Below are 21,017 nucleotides of genomic sequence, written 5' to 3'. Positions count from 1 at the left end.
GGTAAGAGAGGCTGGGTTTGGGCAGCAGTGGGCTAATGGGCTGTACTTGAACTCGAAGGTCTTATGGCGGCGGCGGCGACGTCATCAGCCCACCCCGAAACTGCACCTTCTGCCCTCTCCTACTACTTGCTTTAAGTGTGCCTTTCCAGCCCTCGAATGTGCTCTACCAGATCGGTACCTAGGTACGCAGTCGTCAAGCAACAGACATTGTGTAAGAACTCAGTGTTGATGACTTGGCATTAAGTCTGCAGTGGAATCTTCGCTTATTCGTCTGACCGACACCAAGTTTGCTTTGCTTCCGCTTCGACGGAAGGCCCGTACCTCGCCCGATCGACGCTCGGATCCCTTCCACGAACACGAGATCAGCGGCAATCACCATGTCTAGGTACCGTTCTGATCCTCGCTATTCAGATGGCAACCTTGCCTACCGCGATCCGCCGCCTCAGCGATGGGATGCCGACCGCTTTGTACGAGAACGAGAGGTTCGTGTGGAACAACAACGACCACCCTATGCCGATTACCCACCACCACGCCGCGCACCCGTGTACGAAGATCAAAGGTATTACGAGGAAGAGCGATATGGCCCTCGAGGTGTTACAGAACGCAGATATTTTGAAGAGACCGATTATTATGACCCGCGGGCTCAACGAGGCCAGATGGTCCCCTATGCTCCTGAGCGGCCTTCCAGACCAGAAGCGCCCCCCAGACCAGGCATTATTCGACGTCAGTCAAGCCTGGACACCTTTGATCGCCGACCTATGCGACGCTACGACGACTATGACGATGGGTACAAACCTCAAAGAGCGCCGCCTCCACGGGAATTGATTCCCGTGCGAGCGCCTTCGCCAAAGCGACAGTATCCGAGATATGAGGAACAAACATATGACGATATTCGTGTGCAGGATCCTGATCGTTATGGCGACGATGGGTTTCGAGAGTATCGTGAACGGGAATGGGTGACGCAGAGACGAAGAAACAGCAGCCCATCACCCGACCGCCGCACCGTTAAATCGGAGGTCATCGAGAAAGAGGAGATCAGGGAAGTCAAAGAAGAAAAGCCTTACCCTCGCCGCGGAAAGACGCGAATGCCCAAGCGACTTGTTCAGACCAAAGTACTTTACGACCTGGGTTACCCCTACTACGAAGAGGTGAGGATGTGCCCTCAAGCACCCTCCTTCCTCGCCGCTAACTTCATCCTTTAGGACGAACGTACCATCATCATCGAAAAAGCATTAGGTCCAGATAATATCGACGAGATTTTTGCCAAGAGCAGGGAGTATCGGGAGCGAGATGGTGAGCCTCTCGAAATCGCTTGCAGGTTATTGGCTAAATAGGTTCCAGTCACGACTACTCGACTGATTGAAGCTACTCCCACCGAGGCAGCCTCAGCGAGATCACGAGCGCCCAGTATGCGTGGCGATGTGGTCATCGAGAAGACCGAGAAGATTGAGCAATTCAAGACTGTGCCCTTGTCGGAAGCTCCTCGATCAGTCCGCGATTGGGACGCTCTGTCAGTTCGTTCCCCTCGTTCCCCATCCCCCAAGTCAGTCCGATCCCACTCTAGAAGAAGATCGAGACGCGAATCGTCCCCTGGCGTCTTCAGGGAGACGGTTTTCGAAAAGAAGGAGGTGATCAAGGAGGTTTCTCCAGCACGAACGCAGAAATCCAGCACTACTCGACGCAGAGGATCTTCTGTCAGCGATGAGACAGTCATTGAGCGTAAGGTCTATAAGGAAGAAGGAGGTGCCGAGGATTCGAACTCGGTCCACATGGGCCCCCTGGCTCTCGTCGTTGACAGAAACCCGCGCAGCGATCGCGATATCAAAGAGGAGATTCGACGGCTTGAGGCTGAGCGCCGAGCATTGAGGCGAGAACGCAAATATGAACGTGACGATCGCACGGAAATCGTCAAGGTGGAGCGTGTACGCGAGAGATCTCCATCACCTCGCAACGAAGTCATCATTGAACGGCGAGGTGATGAGATCCTTGAAGTCAAGAAGGACCGGAGAGGTAGGATGTCGCTTGTGGCCAAATGAAGTAACAATTCCTGATGGCGTATTTAAGCAGGTCGCTCACGCTCGACGGCGCCAAACCCTGGCATCATCAAAGCCATGATGGCAACGTTAACCTAACCCTGCTTTTTTTTGGAAGGAACACTTGGGCATTCGAAGAATTCTCGTGGGGGAGACGAGGGATATGCTTGGTATACTTGCGCAATCTGGAGTCAAGTTATGAGCAAGCAGCCGACTTCGGTCAATGCAACATATGGTCATTACGAGCAACATTGCATGCAGCCACCGCCAGGATCCTGCGATAGTCTGGTAATGCTGGACACGAGTAATGAATCGATGACTAGGAAAGATGGAACAGTTCTACCTGATCAGAAACGAGTTTCTTTGTGATATAGCGGAGGAGTTCTCGAATTCAACTTTCGCCTTCTTTGGGTAGATTCAATTTATAATTCATCGTAGCAAGTACAATGCAACGAGAAGTGACCTTAACGACCGTTCCCATGTTCTAGTGGTTGAACGCGTACTTGGTGACGACCGTGGTGTGTTGCGATTGCCCAGCCTTGAGAAGTGAGTGGCATGTGAATGGCCCCTTAATCAATTCTTCGTGTCAGACAGACGTCCACACCATAAGTTTCTGTGGAGGGTGTTTGTGTCAGACACGATTACTCTATTCATTCCATTCATCAACAGTCAGCTGGCCTCTACAGCCACGCCGCCTGTTCTTGAAAGTGCACTCTCCATCGTTGCTAATCGTTGCACCTCTCGTACCTACGATACCCGCCCATCATGGATAAATTCGCGGCCTTCGGAAAGAACATAAGGTGTGCTCAACCCACTGTCCATGCGCGCCGGCAGCAGAGCAGATTGCGGCGCTGCCTGCGGACCATAAGACCCCCTTTCGACAATCACATTGACTGACGACTTGGTGTACAGTTCTACGTTCAACTCGACCGTCTCGCCCTTCGCACAACGGAGCCAACAGTATCTCAAGGAACAATTTGGAGGAGCGGACGACAAAGTAAGAGAAAAAGCCTACCTTGTCCGAACAGTCCGCTTATTGTGTTTTTGTCCAGACCGAACTACCGGTGGATTACACCGAACTTGAGAAGCGCGTCGAGGCGCTGAAGCAAGTTCACCAGAAGCTCCTCGCGGTTACGTACGCGGCTATTCAGAACCATGACCGAGGATTTGTTACTGATTGTTTCACAGGAGCCAGTATTCGAACGAGGCTTATGATTATCCTCCCAACATCCGTGAATCCTTCACCGATCTCGGTCGCAGCATTTCAGAAAAGGTTACCCTTCTTTCTCATGCAAAGAACACTTCGGAAGCTCAAGCTGCAATCACTGCTCCTCCCTCCGCAAAACCTCAGCCCAAGACCTTCAACCATGCCATCGCCCGTGCTTCGCTAGCCGGCTCGCAGCAGCTACAACAGACCAACACTACCGGCGCCGAAGACCCACTGGCCAATGCGCTGGAGAAATATGCCCTGGCTGAAGAGAAGGTCGGAGAAGCCCGACTGGCACAAGACCATGCCATTCAGTCGCGCTTCCTTGCTGGTTGGACCACCACGTTGAACACGAACATCCAGTTCGCAACAAAGGCCAGAAAGGCAGTTGAGAACAGCCGTCTGCTATTGGACAGCACAAAGACCGCGAAGAAGAGTCAGGTCATCGGCCGAGGAATGAACCCAGATGACGAGACCGCCTTGGGCGAAGAGGCACGAGCCGAGATTGAAGCCAAGGAAGATGACTTTGTGTCACATGTCGAAGAAGCACAGGGAGTGATGAAGAATGTAAGATCATTTGGCACTGGGATCAATAACACAGATACTAACCAGTCTAGGTCCTTGATACCCCAGAACCACTCCGAAACCTCGCCGACCTCATTGCAGCCCAGCTTGAATACCACAAGAAAGCATACGAGATCCTGTCCGAGCTCGCCCCGGAGATTGACCAGCTCCAGGTTGACCAGGAGAGTAGCTATCGCAAGAGCAGAGAAGGTGCTTGACCAACCCATTATTGTGGCTGGGAAGAGGATGCATACGCGAATGGGAGGCTGAGTTCGGTCCTATGCTCTTGAAGTTGGGTCTCTTTCACACTTCAGAAATGAGACGACGATGACCATAAATTGTTTGATTCAATGCCAGTGTCCCAATCATGACGATCATTCGCGAAATAAATAGCTATACATGTAGTAGAAATGTGTGCTTGTAAACTCCCAATCAATGTTGATGCTGTTGATGCTTTCCCTTCGTCATCGCTCCTACAATTCCTCAACAGGAAGCTTGGCCGAAGCCGCTGCGCGCATGCATATCGAATTTCGGACCAGGAAGCTCCTACATACTCAGGTAGTTGTGAAGTACCATCAGTACAACTTTCGATCCTCGGAATCTCGCTACGACGTACTTGATTTGGAGTGCATTGCCCGATCATCCCTGATCCAACACGAAGCACGATTTGACGTCGTCTTTCCGCCACCGAACAGCAGTCCGACCAGGCCACAGAGACAGCACCGCATCGTTCCACGCACGATCGAGTCCACCGTGCATTGGGGTGATCATTGTGTGAGCAATCAAAGAAGGCACTTGTCTTGAGCACGGAGAATCAAAAATGGCGAATGGGTACGTGAAAGTTTACCTTGACACACATACCCTCACACCTCCACCCTGGGGGCCATCTTCGAGCGTCGGGCTTCGACCATACTCTCCTCCTTCAATATAGAACAATACGCAAGAGCAGAACTGCGTGTCTTGCCATCCGTGGAGGACTATTTGCCAGAAGGGCCAGCTGTATGAGCGGGATCCGGATAGAAACACTCCATGTCTTTGAGAATGAGCTTGGACGATGGCAAACCCGCCATGGGAAACGACACACATTTACACAGAGTTCGTCTGGGACTGCTCCGGCACGGCAATCACGCATTCACGCCACATCCATATTGACGTGGTCATCAACCAGCAAGAACAACGAAACACCCAGCTCGGTCTAGGTCGAGCTGGAGCCTGGCCTGCCCTTCATCGCCCCGCGCACTGCCGAAGTTCGATATCTGATGGCCCACTGCTAACTTCTTATCCCACAGCTGGTCCCTCCTGATAGGCCTTGTGGTCATCGTCGCCCTCTGCGTCGGCGCCTACTTCCTCAGTCCCAAAGGCGAGAATCAAACGTACGTCTACTAAGGTCGCCCCTCTCCTCGGAGCAGATCTGACCATACTCGAAACAGGATATGGAGAAGCACCTTGATCCTCAGCTTCGCGAGTTGTTATATCATGTGGGGTAAGGCCGTCACCACCGCCATTTATGTCTTCTCCCGCTGACCTCACTCTAGCCATCACTTTCCTCGCCCAGTGGCATCCTCTCATCGAGCCGCGGATGGCCAAGTTGAGACACGGCTATCCTGGTGGCAGTTGAAGGAGTTGCAGGTTGCACGATTTACTGCTCAGGACTGTATCATGCTGAAGGAGGTGGACCAGTCTTTGCATGTATGTGATCAGGAGTTATAGCAGGATAGGCTGAAGGAGTAAAGAATGAAAACATGAACATTTTATTATTTGCAGGTGGCTGCTGAATCCTGTCATTGTAAGACCTGATTTCATCTCCTTCCTCAGGAGAACTATTCCATGCACATCCAAGCAGTTGGAGATCTGTACTCTCTGCACAACTGTGATGTTGCATTCCTGGTCTGTTGTGACCTCGACTTCAATGTGATGAGCTCAATACTTCGTTCACAGTGCAGCGGAATAGCCGAGGTGACTATCTCTATTCATCTTTCTTCTCCTGCGCTTGGTCTGCCTGCTCAGCGCTCTGTTCTTGTTCTGCGTCATCATCGTCGTCCGTCGTCTCCTCCACCTCGACTTTGATTCTGCTGGCTTCTGCTTCCTCCTTCTTGCTTGGACTTGTACTCTTCTCTGGACTTGTACGTCCTTGAGTGATCGGACTACCAAGCTGAATATCCTCGTCATCCAAATCATCAATGTGTCCAAGTATTGCTTTCAGTACGTCTGGACCACCAGTTCTAATGCTGCCTCCAGAAGGTGACATTACTCGGTCTTCATCAATGCCTTCGTCATGTCTCGCCGTGATTGGAGTTTGTATCTCTTCCGGGGAGCTCTCTCTGACTTCTGTTTTGGTCGCAGAAAGAGGGTCGACATCTTCCGCTGTCGCTGTTGGTGTAGGATCTTCAGGTGCCCGTGCCTCGTATTTGGGTACTGTTGCACCAATGTCTAGTTTAGGTAATTGTCGATCTGGTGAAGGATCGGTTTTCTGGGTGTTTGAGTCTGTTGGTTCACTCTCAGTCGATGAAGGTTCTGTCGGTGCGAAACTGGCCGTATGATCTTCATCTTCTTCGTGACCTTCGGCGATAGTTCCAACATGACTCCCCGTGCTCGGTGTGTGTTTGTGCCGGCGTGTCGTTGCACCCGTGCTGATTGTGGTCGTCGTTGGTGCGTCGGAAGGAGCAGCGGATGTGTTATCGTCCTGAGAATTCGGGTTGTCCTTGCGCAAGATCTGCATTCGCGAGACTGCTTCTGAGGTCGATGTATTGCTACGATCTTCGGGGGTGTCAGGTAACCCTTCTGCTTCTGGTGGTATTGTGTAGCTGTCCTCCGGAATGAGATGATACTCGTCGCACACGACCTTGAACAGGATGTAAAGGCCGTAAGTAGCTTCCACAGACCAGAAAACATCGCGGTGCTGGAACCAAGCATGTGCGAAGATGCGATATACCCGTCGGAAGATGTTTGTGAGCTGGCGCATACTCTGGAGCACATTCCCACCCTCACCACCCAATGCCAATCTGGACGGAAAGTGTTTCGGACTGGTAAGGACGTTCGCGGCCCAGTCGAGCGTGTGGTTGCAGTAGTCGATCGCGCAGCAAGATTTTGGAGGTTCGTGGACAGCACAGAGATACTGCCATTCACTTGCTCGCATTTCAGGACACGTCTGGGAGGAACAGGGAGGATTGTCGTTCATCAAGAATATCGAGACCATGTTTGCCTTCTGTGTGAGGAACCTGCAAAGCTCGTACAGCCACAGATTTCGATCCACAGACTCATGTTCGTTGAGCTGTGGGGGGGTTGCCAACTGGAACGCCGTCTCTTTTGAAATAGGAATTGTATGTGTAGATTCTGAAGTGTGTGTGAGGTGAGAGTAAAGCGCTTTGAGGTGTTCTTGAAGTTGGAAGGGCGAATCAAGCTATCACAGCCTGGTCAGTCTTGTTGCGCTCATCCCGAGACTGCTGCTCATACCTGGTTCAGAGGGACAAGAGGAGGGCCCAAAGCCATATCCGCGGCCTTGGTGCCCGGTCTGATTCTGCGCGCGGCGCCTTCATCTGGCTTTCCCGGCGCGTCGAGGGAGAGTTCTTTAGATATGTCGGTCATTCCAGGGCTTTTTGGGCCGAATTGGACTTCTGGGATCGGAGGAGGAGAGGGCAGTCGTGGTGAACTTGACGGCGAAACGCCAGCCCGGGCCGCACTTACTGCAGCCATTTCCTGTGTGGTGATCAGTAATGAAGTGGGAGGGCGTGCGACAACGAAGCATACCTATCCCTGCCCCTCGATGGACGGCAGGAGCACCTCTTCGTCAAACGAGAGGTCGTCCTCCTCTGGAGGAAGGGCGACCACAGGGCCCGAGAGCCACTTAATGACCAAGTACCAACGTTCCCAACGTTCGGAAGGCCGCGTCCAGTGGTTCCAACGTTGCAGGTTGTCCACGGTGAGACTGAAGAGCCCGCCCTCACCAGACGATGTACTTGAGGAGGAGGAGGAGCGTGAAGACATGTCTTCGGCTATGTTTCCGTATACGAAGATTAGAGTTGCGGGATCGACAGTTAGAGTGGCGCTAAATTGCACTCACTGTCACGGACGCTCCACAGCGCTGGAACGGCAGTATTTTTGACAACGTATCACGATATTGATGGCCACCGCCCGGACATCCAATACATATCCATTGTACCCTCATTACGATTACCTGTTGTCCGACGCCCTTCAATGCCTTGCGGAAGACCTCAGGCGTGCGTCGTGATCAACAACAATGGACGACGATATTCCTGACCTTGTCGACCTCCAGGGTCAGAGTGGCAGCGATGGCGAGACACCTACGATGAAGAAGGTACCCATCACCATTGTAACAGGTAGGAGGCAGTCCATTTCGGACCTGTTCCAACATCTGACACCCACAGGCTACCTGGGCGCTGGCAAGACGACACTGCTCAATTACATTCTCACAGCCGAGCACGGCAAGAAAATTGCAGTCCTCTTGAACGGCATGTCTCACGCCTCCCTCTGAGGAGCATCTGTCCATTCTGACAGCATGGACCAGACACCCCAGCTCCCGATAACAATTGTTTCTAACATTTCGTATTTGTTTACAGAGTTTGGCAACACTGCCGATATCGAAAAATCCCTGACCGTCAACCAGGGCGACCAGTCCACCACGGAATGGATCCCACTCGCCAACGGATGTATCTGCTGCAGCGTCAAGGACAGCGGGGTCGCCGCACTGGAATCGCTAGTGGAACGCCAGAAGGACTTTGACTACATCCTCCTCGAGACCACGGGTGTTGCAGATCCAGGAAACATCGCGCCCATGTTTTGGATGGACGAAGGCCTGGGCAGTAGCATCTACCTCGACAGTATCGTGACCGTCGTCGACGCGAAGAATATTCTCAAAAGCCTTGACGAACCTGCACCTGGAGAAGTGCCAGAGGGAGAACTAGAAAATACCAAGACCGTGTCTGACCACCATCACGACTCCCCTCTCCTTACGACAGCCCACCTCCAGATCTCGCACGCAGATGTGATCATCCTGAACAAGACAGACCTGGTGTCAGAGCCCCAACTACAACAAGTCCAGGCGCGCATTACGTCCATCAACAACCTCGCCCGGCTCATCCCAACCAACCACTCGCGCGTCGAATCGCTAAGCGGCACAGTCATTGATCTCAACGCCTACTCCACCTTCCCAACTTCAAATACTGTATCCAGCATAGCGGCAAAGCCAGACTTCTCCTCCAAAGGTCACTCACACCTCGACCCTACCATCTCAACTGTGACGCTGGCACTCCCACCTTTCGATCCCCAAAAACTGCCCTACCTCGAAGCCTGGCTAGAATCAATCCTCTGGGAAGCAGAAGACAACCAGGCCGGCCAACCGCGAAAGTACGAGATCCACCGGACAAAAGGGCTGATACCGGTCATGGACGGCACTGTCCGAGTCGTCCAGGGTGTACGAGAAATTTTCGACATAATCGAGGCGCCCAGACCTAGTGAGGGTGCTGGTCCAGAAGAGGGCAAGATTGTCTTTATCGGACGGAATCTCGACCTGCTTCCTGGATTTGCGGGCTGATTTCGTAACGGCACGGACGATATGAAACATGCCGCGTGAACCACAAGCAAGGTCTCCAAGCGAGACTACCGTTGTTCGATATAGACTACGATAGTCTGGTGATGCAGAGCACGATGTCCGTCAACACCCACACATCATTGACAGATACGGAGGGCCTGCATTTGGGTCATGCAATCGGGGTTTGGAAGCTCAGCGACTTGCATCTGCGACAAGACCAACGGTTATGATCAAAGTGGTGGAGATGGAGAAGGGACGTGTCGCGAAGGGATTCGTGGATTGCAGTATTTACAAATGCTTGAGAAATGGGGGTTAGAAAAGCCCGACAGTGTGCGGCTCTGCAAAGCTCGTGAGGGTAGCTAGCCTTGAAGGATGTTGTATGTCGTATGTATATACTGTCCCGTGATTGAACGTGGACCCCCCGGATGGCTGACCAGTCAACAGCCACTATCATCTGCCATGAAGGCAGTGTGCAGCGTCAGGGCACGACTTGCTCACCTGCGACCAACCTCGCCGTTGATATCGACCCCTGTACTGCAAAGCTCGGAGGTTTTGAGATGAACGTCAAAAATCGAAAACAAGACATAAATTGATGCAGATCGCTTGCGAGAACCGCCATCTAAGGAAGCTTTCACGAGTCCTGTGTCGCCCCATGAAGCGCGCTATATAACATGTGTCTGGAAATGTCGTTCGGCTGGGATTGTGTTGGAAGTAAAACAGAATGCTCAATCAAGACAATCCGTCCCTAGCACCCGAAAAATGACACATTGCCCTGCCCGGTACCGTTACCCTCGAGCATAGTCAGAGCTCTAACAGCTCTATCGCTGTGATCGTACCCGAACGTCCATGGGGAATGCGAGGACGCCGTACTTGCTTGTGTCTGCCCGTGTCCAAACCCCGTGCTCAAAGAATCCCTTTGCAGCGCAGTGGTGGTATCATGAATTCAAATTGCTCGCTGAAATGTCATCGCTTCGCTTTAACTGTCGCCAATCCGGCCAGATTAAACGGCCTATGGCGCGGAGGACACCGCTAGGTAGCTCATCCATCTATCATAACTCGTCTCGGTTATATACTGGGTGAACAACGCCAGGAAAGGGCTTTGATGGTTCGCTTTGATGCAGGACTGATCAGTACGCTTCCGAGTGCTGTGCATCAGCTGGTCTCAGAGCTTTGCCGAATCTGGTGCGAGCTTGTGTCTGGTTGCTGGCCTAAATTGGCTGCGTCTGTCCGGAGAACCTGCGCCATCGAGCCTTCTGAGCCGAGGATATCCTTATGCGCCCAATCGTCACACGCAAGATCGTCAAGCGCATGCAACAGACACCCTTTCCCATCTGGGGTCGCGTGAGTGATGTCTTCATTGGCGTCCCACGGTATCGCTCAGATGACTTTCTCTTCGCAGCGTTGTGAGTCGCCTGTTTCATCGCCTCCAAGCCCGTTGTCAGCCGACAGTAACGCAGATTGACTATGCTGATTCGATGGTGCGTGACTGCTCAGCGCAATTGGTGATCCTGAGGTCACCTCCGGTAGCTGGGGCTTGGGGGGAGGTTCTTCATCGCGGGAGGATACTTGATGCAAGGACGTTACTACAAGAGGTGCGGAGACTTCACCCGTTGGATGTGGCTCTCTTTTGGGGTCGACAGTGGTAAGGTGGCTATGTCCCAAGAGGTCATCAGACGGGATATTAAGAGGCTCGTCAAAGCCGCTGTCCGCATAAGACAGCTTGGGTGGCTCTCTCGAGGCCGGCGCAGTGTACCTCTGTGGTCGTGACGAAAGGCCTTCCAACTCTTCAAGATGCGGCTTGAGGCGGCCCGCAGACAAAGGACCCGTGGTGGTTTGCCCGTTTCGTTGCTCGTGATTCAAGTTTGAAGGTTTTCGTGCGTCAAAGCCTTCGACTTCCGGGCCCTCTGTGGTTGATGAGAGATGTGCCAATGTCGGGAGGTTAGATTGGCTGTTGCGTGGTGTACTGTCGGAAGCCAAAGAGTTTGCCGTATGCAATGAAGGACGTCTGCGTGAGTCGATGGTCGTTTCCATCGACTGTGGTGTGGCGACATCCATTGACGAGTCTGGAGACGGTGCTTGATCTGGGTTGGTCAATCCTTCTAGGATTTGCAACTCTTCCTTGTTGAAAGTCTTGCGAGCAATGAGATAAGGATGACCGTCGAGTTCAACCTCGTCGAATTCACGATCCATCCCTGGAGATATGGCAACAATGTTGGGCTCCGTTGCGTCCGCTGGCGCTGGTGGTTCATCGTCCTGCCGCCAATGATGTCTCTCGCTCCTCGCAAGGTGACTATAGTTTGATGGTGGCGCTCTTCCTCTGGGTCGGTCGTATGCCGAAGTCTCACTGTCAAACTCGTAGTTGGATGACTTTGGATAAGTGAAGGTGTAGTCATCCCTTGAGCTTTCAGGAGAATACGGTATGTCTTCAACCCCATATTGTGAAAAGCGTTCAATGTCGTCACGTCCGACGGCATCAGCAGGATCGATATAGTCTTTCGGAGTGCGCAGCTTAAGGGCAGGCCTCTCACGTTGGGCTGAAGGCTGTCTCGATCTCGAAGATTCCTGAGGGAAAAGCTGGATCAGAGCTTTGGCCGAAAGCCGATCTCGAGGTCGATCAGCCAAACAAATTCTGACGATATCCTGATACCACTCTGGGACTTCTGCGGGGAACTCTTCTACACTTAGTGGCGGAACATGTCGCTCAGGCTCGTCATCATCCATGGCCAACGCCCAGAGAGTCATTCCCAACTGGTAGAGGTCGGATTTCTCGCCGATGTACATGGAGATTCGCTGATTGCTGGCGATCTTGGTAGCGATCTCGGGAGGCTCCCATCCTACCGGACAGCCACGCCGGTTGATGTCGATGATCTTAGCGTTCCCTTCCTGATCCACCACGATGTTCGACAGCGTAAAATCGCCCTGTACGAAGCCTTCTTCATGGATCTCGCTCAAGCCCCTGACAGCTTGCTCCGCCCATCTCGACCGATCCTCCCAAGGAATTGAACCCCGGTGATCATAAAGCAAGTCGACAACGGCACCTTTTTCGGCAAAGCTGATCAACAGTCCTCTAACCGACTGTCGTTTATCATCGAGGACAAGGGCTTCGAGTTGGATGACGTGACTGGAGCCATGGAGAGCATGCAGAGCGTTGATCTCATACAGAAACTCGTCAACAGTGTCTGGTCCTGGAATCTCTTTCTTGATGTAAACTTTGTTCTCATGCCGCACCTTGTAAACGAAGCCGGACAAGTGAGAGTCGAAGGCTAACTCATTCTCTTGCACTTCCATCGGGCGGAAGTCTTTGTGGTCGAGAATATGCGCGACGGTACTTCGTGGCGGATATGGAATTATCTCATTGACATCCTCGGTGACATGGACATGTAATCGACCATCGGTAGTCTCCAATTTCAGATTTGTTACCGTATCGTAGAATTGAATATCTGGAAGTGAATCACGGATAGACTCATATATCTGCATACTCTTGTCTCTTTGGAATTGAAGCTCCTTCAGGTCCATCTCCAAAGAGCATGGTTCGGCATTGCGATAGTCACATGAGATCGTGACTCGTCGCCACTTGGTTGGAGTCTCTGCATAAGTGACAAAGAATTTTTCCCGATCCGACTTGTCCCTGAAGTGCATACTCAGGTTGAGGATCCACCGATTGTCCAGCTCATCTCTCAGGTCAGCTTTGTCGTTGACAGGAGGCATTCGAGGAAAATGCGAGTCATCAGATGAGGTCGTAGACGGTGGTCGAGGAGGTCGATGTATATCTTGCGGCCAAAGATCTTCCGACTCAGTTGGAAGGGCGGGATCCAGGGACGATGGCACCAGGTCAATGTTTACCTCAGTGGCAGCGGTATCAGCCTTGATGGTGGTAGGTACCGTTGGTTCAGAGGACCGGCCAGGGTCACAATGCGCCGGTGAAGAGGTGGATCGGGTTCGGGGTAAGCTTGTCGAGGCACGTCTGACAGAAGAGACAGCTCGTCGCTCGGCATGACCAGGCTCGACGGGAAGCAGCCGTTCCCGTCTCTCGGAATTTTGACGTCTAAATGTGGCCTGCCGAGGGAGGCCAATGGCGAGCGGCCTCACTGACGAGTCCTGTCGAGCGTGGTTGTGAGAGTCTTCGTTCCAAGTCTCGGGCCATTGTCCCTCATTCGTGCCGTCGATGGGACTCTCATTCAGATCGTCTTTGATGAAGAGACTGTGGATTTTCTGCCACATGCCCGATTTGTGTTTGGGGTGTTGGGGCTCGGAATCGACCTGTCTTATGGGTAACTCAGCATGGTGAGGTCGTATGCCCATATTGAGGAGGATGGCCTAGTCTGATCCGAGTGAGGGGCAGCCACCACGACGGAGCAGCAACCTCTGCTAAGTCGACTGGCACCACAAGAACAAGTCGTACGCTGCTTGCTAGGACGGCAATCGGACATTGAAATTTGATGGTGACACAGAGCGATTCGACAGGTCTTATTGGTGACAGCACATTGCACAAAGGACCGGGGAGCAGATAATCGATGGAGTGCTTTCTTTTCCCAAGCGGTGAGAATTCGAAGCCACGCAGCAGTTTCGTGTCTCAATCAATGCTGCAGGCGCCGGGTTCTACGAGAAACCACAGAAGGTCCCGTCGGCCGACTTTAAGCTGCGCAGGTAGGAAGAGTCTGTGTAAAGAAGTGCCAACAGCAGAGATGCTGGGTATTATGATTGTTGGCGTTGACAATTGACCCGCATAAGCCGGGTTCGAAGTGTGGACTCGAACTGAAGCGACCTGTCAGGACGGGTATGATGCAAGAGGAGTGATCGAGAGGATCGTGAGTCTGGGATGAAGATGTGAAAACGAGGGTGTTTTGTGCGTTGGTTGGGTTTATTGAGATGTTCTACACCGCTTAAGCAAGGTTAGCAAGCGACGACGCCTGTTCTGATGTTGGGCTTGGGTTCTTGATTCTTTTCCAGTTAGGCTAAGGCTGGGGGTCGGGCTCCCAGGCTTTAGCTTTGGCACCTAAAACGTAAGTAAAGCAGCCAATGTCGTTAAACGTGCTCGAGCTCCGGCCCGCTGCTTCCTGGTTCCGCGCCTCGGGCCTCGTGGCATGCTTTTAACTTAACTTAGTCTACTGTAAACACATACGAGATGGGGTTTGATTTGTTGAGATGGACCAATTGTTCATCAAATACTCCTTATTTGCTATCTCAATTCCTCGTCCCAAATGTTTATGAGCAGGCAAACTTGAAGCGCCCACGAACATGTTAACGACCATGCAAGGCAGCGAACAAAGATACAATCGAACCAGAATGATGAGCTGTGACCAGTGCAATAACCACGCCAGCCACATCATGAATTGCACTGTACCTGTACTTTGTGCTTTGCTTTGCTTGCATTGCCTGCCTTGTCTCAGCCCGGCCCCCAGACTTTCAGACGTCAGCCAGGCTCCAGCCTCCAGCCCACTCAATGCTGAACCTCACTACGGAGTACCCTTCAGCTTCAACGTGGTCGTTTGGCGTGATGACGAGCACGGTAATAGCAAACTATGGGGCGCCCATTGCTGTTGCCAGTCCGGAGGGTTTTGCGGGAGAGAAAGGCGACCGACCCCAAACGTGCATTTCGATACCTCACTCCGGACTCCGGACTCACACCTAATCGCCCTTCTTCCTCCAATCTAACTCTCCGTGCATTTTGGTACATCTTCCGACGTTGACTGCTTCCATCCTCCCGACTCACTACTGCACTTCTTGCAGATGCCGTCAAGACGCGTGCATCACGGCCACTCATTTCCCTTTCTTCCGGCCGTTTTGGTCCAATTTGTTGCCTCATCTCGTTGGGCCTCAATATTCCGATATTTCCTGCCCTCGATTGGGCTTTCACTCTGCTTTTTTCTTTGCTTTTGTTTCCCGCTTACATCATATCACATCGTGGCATCTTACTAGCACACATTAACCCCTTCGATATCGGAGCTCAATGTGCAATGATCTCATGAAAATGACAATCTCCGTGGCTCGTGATCACTGATTGTCTGGTCTAACTATGGTGGGTGAGAATTCCAACGTGGACCAATGCACGCATCAACCTGCAATCACCTGTATCTCTCAAAGAATATTCACCACCTCATGGCACTGGATGGAATGATGATGATATATCACACCACAACAAGAGGTTCTGCTTGATGACGATCTCGGGAGCCTTGTGATACACCGCTCATTCTGCGATCCAAGGCTCCAACAGGGCAGTTTTGACAGCTTTGACAACTTACACCGGATGTCACCCGTCTCCCGGTCAGAACGACCATCTTCGGTATGGGAGATGTCATGAGCCGTCAGCAAATAACGCTGTCTCACCGTTCTACCTTGATTCAAGGAAGTCGTCGACCCGACATACTCGTAAGATTTCTGAGCAGAAATGCTGAATCATCGTGATTGGGTATGCCCTATTGATGTTCTAATGAACCATGATGGAACTTGTTTCTCAGCGAATCTCATACCCAGCATCTCGTTCGAGTCTCAGAAGAAAGCCTGCTTCTGTACGATGTGGACAGCCGATCGCAGTGTAACCACTCAGACGCGGGTCCGGTATGGCCACGTAAGTCCCTACGAGACACAAAGGGCCGTTAGAAAGACCGTCGTCTGTATACAAGCTGGGCTTGAAGACCCCAGGAGGCCATGACCACTGATTCTTTGTGGTGGAAACAAGCTGGATAGTTAAGACAAGAAGCCTTGACTTCCTGTGGCCGTCCACTCCCTTCCGCTTCCTGGAACATCGCCCCTGTCTGGCATGGCATTTTTACGTGTGTGCACTCATTGATCTGCATGACCGTGGAAAGGACTGTGTTCGGCAGTGATCATGGGGATGTCTCATGACGGAGTGCAAACGTTACCCATGCCCTCAATATGGCAGGAAGTCTTAACCTCACAACCGTTTCACGACATACTGATGCCCAGCAAGATTCAGTCCCAACAATGTTCTTTTCTACATACACCGTAACCCACTTTCCAGAGAGGACTCCAATTGTACCATGATATCTCTTCAACCAACCCAATGCTGTTCTCTTTTCAGGGGATAATCCCTCCTGTACGGTCTAAGCAGCATACCGTTTTCGCCTTGGTCCAGGTCTAATACGCAGTCAAGCCTTGAGCCCACCATGCTTTTCCATTATTTCCACTGGGCAATCATCATCCCAACGCCACCAAATTTCTGTAAGAGTATTTATCATGGTCTAAACCTCAACCTGAAGCCAACTTCACCACCCGGGCCGTCTATCTTTCGTATTTGCCGCCCATGGCTGCCCATCAAGTATCCTGTACCGTCGCCTGCTGACCCTTCCGTCCTTACACTCTTGCCGTTCTGCTGGGTGACATATATAAAGCGGGCAATGGTATCTGCCTCGCTGAGCTGCTGAGCATTGAAATGTTTGCGCACTGCATTCACCAAGTGCGAGGCTGGTTCGCGCCGGCCAAGGTACGTTGACGTAGCGGTCGTTGACGCATCAGCACCGGGCTCGGAGCTCTGGTCGTGTACCTCTACCGACTGCGCCACAGATGTGGATGTCGGTGCGTTGTCTTTACTCTTGTCCTTAGACTTGGTACTCTTGCTGCCATTTTGCTGTGCGTACTGAAGTTTCCGGCGTTGTTGCTTCTGCTCGTGCATTTTTCGCCGAGCATATACCGCTGAAGGGGTGCGCAGAGCGAGATCGGAAGAGGTGTACGTCAATTCGGCGTGTGGGTGATTGAATGCTGAAGCGACCGAGAGACGATGGGCGATTCTGTAGGTGCGGAGGATGGGAACTGGCATCGTAGTCCAATCTGTCTATAACAAGATCTTACGTTAATATCATGCACTTCCACGTGTGTTGGCTTGTCAGGGAGACGTACCCGAGGCAGGTTGGGATCTCTCTCCGCCTCGACTGCTGCGGGAGCAGAGCCGTTCAGGGCAGCCTTGGTTGATCCATTAGGAGCGCTCGTGTTGAGTAAGGAGCGTTTGTTTTTGGATACACCTGATGCGCCGGTCGGTCCCAACAAGGATTTGTCTTTCAAGATGGTGACAATGCTCGAGGCGTCGGATCTAGAGTCGTCGAGGTTGCGGGGGCGTGCAGGAGGCATCGTCAAGAAACTTTTTTGACCAGGGCAAGACGGAAGAAAGACGATCAAAAACGCACAGAGCGAAGTTGAGCTCGGCTCGGCTCCAAAAGGCTGTTACATCTGAGCCGCTGACGACTTATGCTTGAGCTGTAGTTGATGGTCAAGGACGGACAGTTTCCAATTCCCGTGAACCTCAGGGACACGCGCAGCGCAGGCAAAAGAACGAAGCCTCGAATCACGATGCAATGCGAATGATATCATACCTGCCACATCTGGCGGCAGTGGCGGGTACATCCGTCGCCTTGGCATATGGGCGGCTGCCAGTGCCTCTCCGTCTTGAATTGTTTGTGGGATAGAGGAAGAGGAATGCGCACCAGATGCCATGAGTACAAGTAGGATTCGCGCCGCTTGTCCATGGCTCTTTCAAGTGACTGCTTTCCCACGTATAGGAGATCGAAAGGCTGATCCCGAAGCGGACCACTTGCCAGGTGCCTCTGGAGAAGCCTTTGACTACTCTCAGAGACGGCCGAAGAGAGCATTGAGTCCCGTATACTTTCATGAACGATTGTCACTACACAGAGGAGAGATGTGAAGAGACGAATGCACAGCTGATTAACTGTTGGTTTGTACAGGCTAGGTTTGTTTAGAATCGCCGCAATCGCATTCTATCTCCGAACCATGCAAGAAGGTGACCTGACGCAGTTGCATACCAGGCACATATGCACTGTTGCCAGCCAGTCCAGAGAGATTACTGTTATCACTCGCGTTAAATCATGCATGAACACCTACAGTACCTACCCAGGTACCTTCATCGCGACCCATCATATCCCTTGTGCGACCACAAAGCATGTGCAATTTCCATACAACGTATCAGCGCAGACCGATTACCATACGTCTTCTCGACATGCGGATTTGCATCGTCTCATCTCACCTCCAGTAGAAGTTGTGCGCCATCTGCCGTGTTCCACGGACCAGCATCATCCCATCTTCGAGGTTCTGGTGTACAACCGCTTTTCTGGCGTCGAGAGGCCGTCCGTTCGCAACAGCTCCCAGTGGCAACGAAAACCTCGCTGTCCAAATTTTCGACCACATGGATCAAGCGGTCATATGTAGATAAATTCTTGCAGCATGCGAAGGGAAGTCCCAAAAGAGATGCGTGGCCACCCCTCGTCAAGTAATCATGGTGGACTACACCAAGACCGAATATCCCGAGACAGTGTGGAATTCGAAACCATATAGTTGTTGAGAGATGCGCTATACTCGGTTCTGATGGTTGGGAAGCATGTTATCAATGCTCAGTTCCACATTCTCACATGGACGAACATCATGGACGTTTCAGAAAATCTCTGCATGTGGTATGCTGGAGTTCTGTTGCGCTGGCTAAGAAATCTTTGTCAGCTTGATGGAGGTGTAAACGGGGGAACCAGCCTGATGGGAATGAATATCCGCTGTACGTGACGTCAAGCAAGTGGTTGAAAAGCACATGCAAAGTGTCGTTGACCTCGTTGAGTCGTTGAAGGGCCTTCTTATCGCCATGCACCGAACAACTCCCGGCCGGACACTCCGCTACAACACTTACGAATATCCAAGCTCAGATCCATCTTTTTCTGGCAATTTTTCGTTGCCTTCCACATCCAGTCATGTCGGGCTTTGGGACAAGACGAAATGTGACTCGGACCCAAAATACGGAGTACCCTTCTGCACTACCTATGGTACTCATTCCTATCAGCGATGTACCATGGGGAGTTTATTCGAAGGCGCGATATTCGTGAAGAATTTGACATGTGGCCTCCATCCAAGTTACACATGGAGATACTTACCTGACTTTCGGGTATAGCCGCGCGATTTTTGGTTTTTGCGCAGCCCTCATGAATAATATTCTTTGACATGCAGAAAGTTTTCGGACATTCCGTCTCAGTAACCTTGCGATGCTGGCTGCCCCAATATCTCGAACTGTGGCGTGTTCGGAACATGTAAGGGTGTCCCGCCCGTCTGTGTTGATTCCGATGTAGCGGATTCAGTACTCAGGATCTCAGCCTCGCGGAAACTATCCTCTCTGGAAATAGCCGAGGTCGGAGTTGTGGTACCACCCGGAGTGGCTGCGAAAGGCCCCCCCAATCTATCGGCCTTCAGGACCCAGAGGCGATTTGGACGGCTGATATTGATCAATGTATCGCTGGGCAGAAGTCACCACGTGAAGCTAGGCAGTTGCCTCCATCGAACGAAGAACGGTCCGTGACCATATGCTATTGATGGAGCATTCCCTGTTGGTGCACAAACCATGAGGCCGTTCCCTAGAAGCGCAGTATCCGGTGAAGCACTGACTTCAAGCACTGTCCCACAGATGAAAGTCAGGCAGGGCGAGGGCTTTTCTCTGTATGCACCTATGACTTGATCTTCCAGCAACGAGCTAATCGCAAAATCATACGAAAGGATGCTCACACATCGACACCCCCTTATCACTGTTGCGTGTTGTGACGCCAGCAGCATCAAGTTGCGTCAGATTACAGCTTGCAAGGCTGTGTCACAGTCGATGGTCCAATTGTACCAACTTTTTTGTTGTGATTGTCAATTCTGTCCGGCATGGCGAAAGTGGTTGACATGTTCGCTTCACCAGGAGGAGACGTCCCGATGACCTTCATGTCCTGGTGCACTCTCCTCCGGTCGAGAGATCAATGCGTCTTTTTGCCCGGAGGTGATAAACCGAAGGTCTCGCTTGTTCATTTTACTCGATACGATTCATGATTTGTCGACTGCAACCGCATTCTGGGATGACAGCCAGAGTTGAATTCGATTTACCATATTGTCGAAGCGAAAGAAGCGTGTCATGCGATCTGCGTGGTGACATCGCATCGGCTGACCAGCGCGGGACATGTGGCCTCTGCCGCATGTTGCGAGACTTGACGACCCGACGGCCACATCGTAGATGTATACCTTTGATCACGATTGTAGCTGGCAGCAAGCAATAGCGACTACAAGCTGTCAATTCTCGGCCAGAACCCGTGTCGAAACGCAGAACCCAGCGGAGCCGACACTATGAGCCGTGATCTGATAAGGGACTCACAGTCTCACAGTGACCTGTTGTGAAGGATTCCATGTGGGGAAAGAGCCCACGTTCAAGTTGCTAGCCAATTTCCTTTTTCCCATGGAAGTGGGTGGCCTCGATAGCCTAGAACATTTCCGGTTGCAAAAGACATCCTCGCGGATGATTGTTTAACTTATCTGACGAGAAGAAACAACATCGACAAAGGAACTCCGTGAACCCCAGGGGGCACTGGTCCAGAGGTTGCGCCGTGTCTTTAGCCGGGAACCGAGGGCAGCAGGCTGAAAGGGTCGAGACTGTGGAGAAGTGGGATAGTCTGGTCTGCTGGAGGATCTAAATGAGGCTTGAGCACATGTTTGGGACGGTTTCAATCCTTGGTTGAATGATTGTTATCCCTGTTGTTAGCCTAGTCAAATCAGTGAAATCAAAGATGCACGGGTATGTCATCTCGACGCGCCAGTGATTACTCCCGGGAGTGCTGCCTTGTCTCTGAGGGTGCCGATGGTTGTGCCCAAAGCAAATGACCATTTAGAGCACACCATCAACAATTGATGAAGT

General features: G+C 52.0%; 7 protein-coding genes across 7 annotated transcripts; 4 read left to right on the top strand and 3 right to left on the bottom strand.

Moving 5' to 3' along the window:
- On the top strand, positions 1-2,501 carry EDD37DRAFT_624714 (uncharacterized protein). Its single transcript, XM_062816182.1, has 3 exons — positions 1-1,148; positions 1,203-1,293; positions 1,342-2,501. The coding sequence occupies exons 1-3, from the start codon at positions 378-380 to the stop codon at positions 2,034-2,036; spliced, it is 1,557 nt and encodes a 518-aa protein (XP_062674151.1). The 5' UTR covers positions 1-377; the 3' UTR covers positions 2,037-2,501.
- Positions 2,502-2,699: 198 nt separating this feature from the next.
- Positions 2,700-4,261, top strand: EDD37DRAFT_624710 (BAR domain-containing family protein). The gene is made up of 5 exons (XM_062816181.1): positions 2,700-2,833; positions 2,946-3,030; positions 3,086-3,168; positions 3,222-3,807; positions 3,858-4,261. Exons 1-5 carry the CDS (start codon positions 2,799-2,801, stop codon positions 4,020-4,022), a joined length of 954 nt encoding a protein of 317 aa, XP_062674150.1. The 5' UTR covers positions 2,700-2,798; the 3' UTR covers positions 4,023-4,261.
- Positions 4,262-5,553, top strand: EDD37DRAFT_624704 (ATPase, V0 complex, subunit E1/e2). The gene is made up of 4 exons (XM_062816180.1): positions 4,262-4,635; positions 5,094-5,177; positions 5,235-5,287; positions 5,340-5,553. The coding sequence occupies exons 1-4, from the start codon at positions 4,625-4,627 to the stop codon at positions 5,420-5,422; spliced, it is 231 nt and encodes a 76-aa protein (XP_062674149.1). The 5' UTR covers positions 4,262-4,624; the 3' UTR covers positions 5,423-5,553.
- On the bottom strand, positions 5,554-7,748 carry EDD37DRAFT_624700 (Mob1/phocein). Its single transcript, XM_062816179.1, has 2 exons — positions 7,258-7,748; positions 5,554-7,204 (listed from the first exon to the last, which is right to left on the bottom strand). Exons 1-2 carry the CDS (start codon positions 7,495-7,497, stop codon positions 5,771-5,773), a joined length of 1,674 nt encoding a protein of 557 aa, XP_062674148.1. The 5' UTR covers positions 7,498-7,748; the 3' UTR covers positions 5,554-5,770.
- Positions 7,749-7,891: 143 nt separating this feature from the next.
- Positions 7,892-9,438, top strand: EDD37DRAFT_301866 (cobalamin biosynthesis protein CobW). The gene is made up of 3 exons (XM_062811213.1): positions 7,892-8,141; positions 8,190-8,273; positions 8,382-9,438. Exons 1-3 carry the CDS (start codon positions 8,042-8,044, stop codon positions 9,353-9,355), a joined length of 1,158 nt encoding a protein of 385 aa, XP_062674147.1. The 5' UTR covers positions 7,892-8,041; the 3' UTR covers positions 9,356-9,438.
- Positions 9,439-10,713: 1,275 nt separating this feature from the next.
- On the bottom strand, positions 10,714-13,760 carry EDD37DRAFT_301862 (uncharacterized protein). Its single transcript, XM_062811212.1, has one exon. It carries the CDS (start codon positions 13,652-13,654, stop codon positions 10,730-10,732), a length of 2,925 nt encoding a protein of 974 aa, XP_062674146.1. The 5' UTR covers positions 13,655-13,760; the 3' UTR covers positions 10,714-10,729.
- Positions 13,761-16,275: 2,515 nt separating this feature from the next.
- On the bottom strand, positions 16,276-17,625 carry EDD37DRAFT_301818 (uncharacterized protein). Its single transcript, XM_062811211.1, has 2 exons — positions 17,210-17,625; positions 16,276-17,144 (listed from the first exon to the last, which is right to left on the bottom strand). Exons 1-2 carry the CDS (start codon positions 17,435-17,437, stop codon positions 16,548-16,550), a joined length of 825 nt encoding a protein of 274 aa, XP_062674145.1. The 5' UTR covers positions 17,438-17,625; the 3' UTR covers positions 16,276-16,547.
- Between the last annotated feature and the right edge of the window lie 3,392 nt (positions 17,626-21,017).

This window comes from Exophiala viscosa (genome assembly GCF_022695815.1).
Source record: "Exophiala viscosa unplaced genomic scaffold EDD37scaffold_2, whole genome shotgun sequence".
In the NCBI taxonomy this organism is placed as follows: Eukaryota; Fungi; Ascomycota; class Eurotiomycetes; order Chaetothyriales; family Herpotrichiellaceae; genus Exophiala; species Exophiala viscosa.
The sequence above is the reverse complement of the archived record's forward strand: the minus strand, read 5'-3'. Positions and strand labels throughout refer to the sequence as shown.